This window comes from Tribolium castaneum, chromosome 8 (assembly GCF_031307605.1).
Source record: "Tribolium castaneum strain GA2 chromosome 8, icTriCast1.1, whole genome shotgun sequence".
In the NCBI taxonomy this organism is placed as follows: domain Eukaryota; kingdom Metazoa; phylum Arthropoda; class Insecta; order Coleoptera; family Tenebrionidae; genus Tribolium; species Tribolium castaneum.
Window position 1 is genome coordinate 989,069 of NC_087401.1, and position 2,116 is coordinate 991,184.

The window sequence follows — 2,116 nt, forward strand, 5'->3', positions numbered from 1 at the left end:
ATAAGTAACCGTATAAATACGAAGCCAGAAACGCAACTTTAGTCATTCGCAGTCGCAGTTGTAGCATACAAGTTATACGCGCAGCATATTCTTATAGTTTATTTTGACTTTTCCATAAACTACGAAAACCACCATCATATCAACATGTCTGGACGTGGAAAAGGAGGAAAGGTAAAAGGAAAAGCCAAGTCTCGTTCGAGCAGGGCCGGTCTTCAGTTTCCTGTTGGAAGAATACATCGTTTACTTCGTAAAGGTAATTACGCCGAACGAGTCGGTGCCGGTGCTCCAGTTTATTTGGCGGCTGTGATGGAATATCTTGCCGCTGAAGTTCTTGAATTGGCTGGAAATGCTGCTCGTGACAACAAAAAAACTCGTATTATTCCACGTCATCTTCAATTGGCCATCAGAAATGACGAAGAATTAAACAAGCTCCTTTCCGGTGTGACAATCGCTCAAGGTGGTGTTTTACCCAACATCCAGGCGGTCCTTTTGCCGAAAAAAACCGAAAAGAAACCATAAACAGCTAACTGTTGTCTCTCTAGTTGCTGTGAGAAGCAGCAAGCTACAAAAAAATAATAATATCGGCCCTTCTCAGGGCCATCATTTTTTTAACAAATAAAAAAAAGAATCACAAACTTTTTTTAAAGAGTAAATAAACATACCTACTTAAAGTTACATAAAACTTGGCAAAAATTTATTGCACGATTTAAAAAAAAAAGAGCACTCAAGATGTTTTATTTTCTTAATAGTTTAAAAGCAGGTAAATTTTTATTGCCTCCCCTAGACGGCGAGCTACACGCCGCGCCGGTGGGGGGCTAGCTAATCCATGTATATCGGTTAGGCTTTGATGTTTTCTTTCTTTAGTGGTAATTATTATTTATCTCTGAAAAGTCAAAATTCATCCCTTTAAGGAAAAGCATACGATTGATTAAACAACAAAGTCATAAAAACCACACAACTTTATTTGTTACATTTCCTAGAAATATAAAAACAGTTTGGAAATCAAACATTTATTATACTGGTGGTTTAACTGAGAGCCTTGTGATACGTACTTTTTTCATTTGTTTAGAAATATTTTTGTGGTTCTGAAAAGAACCGTTTTTTTTTCGTCGAAAATTAAAATGCGATGAATAGTAGAGAGTAGATTGATGTAACTAACGATGAGGAAGAAACATAAAAACCAAACAATGCTGGTATACCGGTATTGTCGTCGCCTCGTAGTCTCATAGATAAAACATAGGTTATAAAAAAAACTTAACCGCCAAAACCGTAAAGTGTACGCCCTTGACGCTTCAAAGCGTAAACGACATCCATGGCGGTGACGGTTTTACGTTTTGCGTGTTCGGTGTAGGTGACGGCATCACGAATGACGTTTTCGAGGAATACCTTCAGGACACCTCTGGTTTCTTCGTAAATGAGACCGGAGATACGTTTCACTCCTCCACGACGTGCCAATCTTCTGATCGCGGGCTTCGTGATGCCCTGGATGTTATCACGTAAAACTTTACGATGACGTTTTGCTCCACCTTTTCCCAATCCCTTTCCACCTTTGCCACGACCGGTCATTTTGAATGATTATTGATTCAAATTAAGCTTTGTTTCACAAAAGAAAACGACACAGATTTGACTGCTTCGTCGAAAACAACTACCTGCTCGCCAGATTAGTCAACTCATTTTATAGTTTAGTTTCGCTCCGCCTCTTAAGTTACTTTTTTGACCAATCAGATAACGCATAGTGTCACCCTAGTTAATAAAATACGGCGAAAAATTTTGTTGCAGGGTCATATGAACCGTCGCCGTTGTTAGTGACGTACGTAGGTGTTTATGTGTGTGTATGTGTAGTTGAGGGATAAAGAAGTAGTCAAAAAAATGGCCCGTACCAAACAAACTGCTCGTAAATCGACCGGTGGAAAAGCTCCACGAAAACAGCTTGCCACTAAGGCAGCAAGAAAAAGCGCACCCGCCACTGGAGGAGTGAAAAAACCTCATCGCTACAGGCCCGGTACAGTGGCACTGCGTGAAATTCGTCGTTATCAGAAAAGCACCGAACTGTTGATTCGTAAATTGCCCTTCCAACGCTTGGTCAGGGAAATAGCCCAGGATTTCAAGACCGATC

The 2,116-nt window shown here is 40.2% G+C and overlaps 1 protein-coding gene across 1 annotated transcript; it reads right to left on the minus strand.

The window, feature by feature from the left end:
* Nucleotides 1-945: 945 nt before the first annotated feature.
* LOC135266921 (histone H4) lies at nt 946-1,645 on the minus strand. Its single transcript, XM_064358390.1, has one exon. The coding sequence runs from the start codon at nt 1,564-1,566 to the stop codon at nt 1,255-1,257; it is 312 nt and encodes a 103-aa protein (XP_064214460.1). The 5' UTR covers nt 1,567-1,645; the 3' UTR covers nt 946-1,254.
* Between the last annotated feature and the right edge of the window lie 471 nt (nt 1,646-2,116).

Bases quoted from the DNA above. Each gene is read 5' to 3' on its own strand.
- LOC135266921 (XM_064358390.1), bottom strand. From the start codon at position 1,566: ATGACCGGTCGTGGCAAAGGTGGAAAGGGATTGGGAAAAGGTGGAGCA.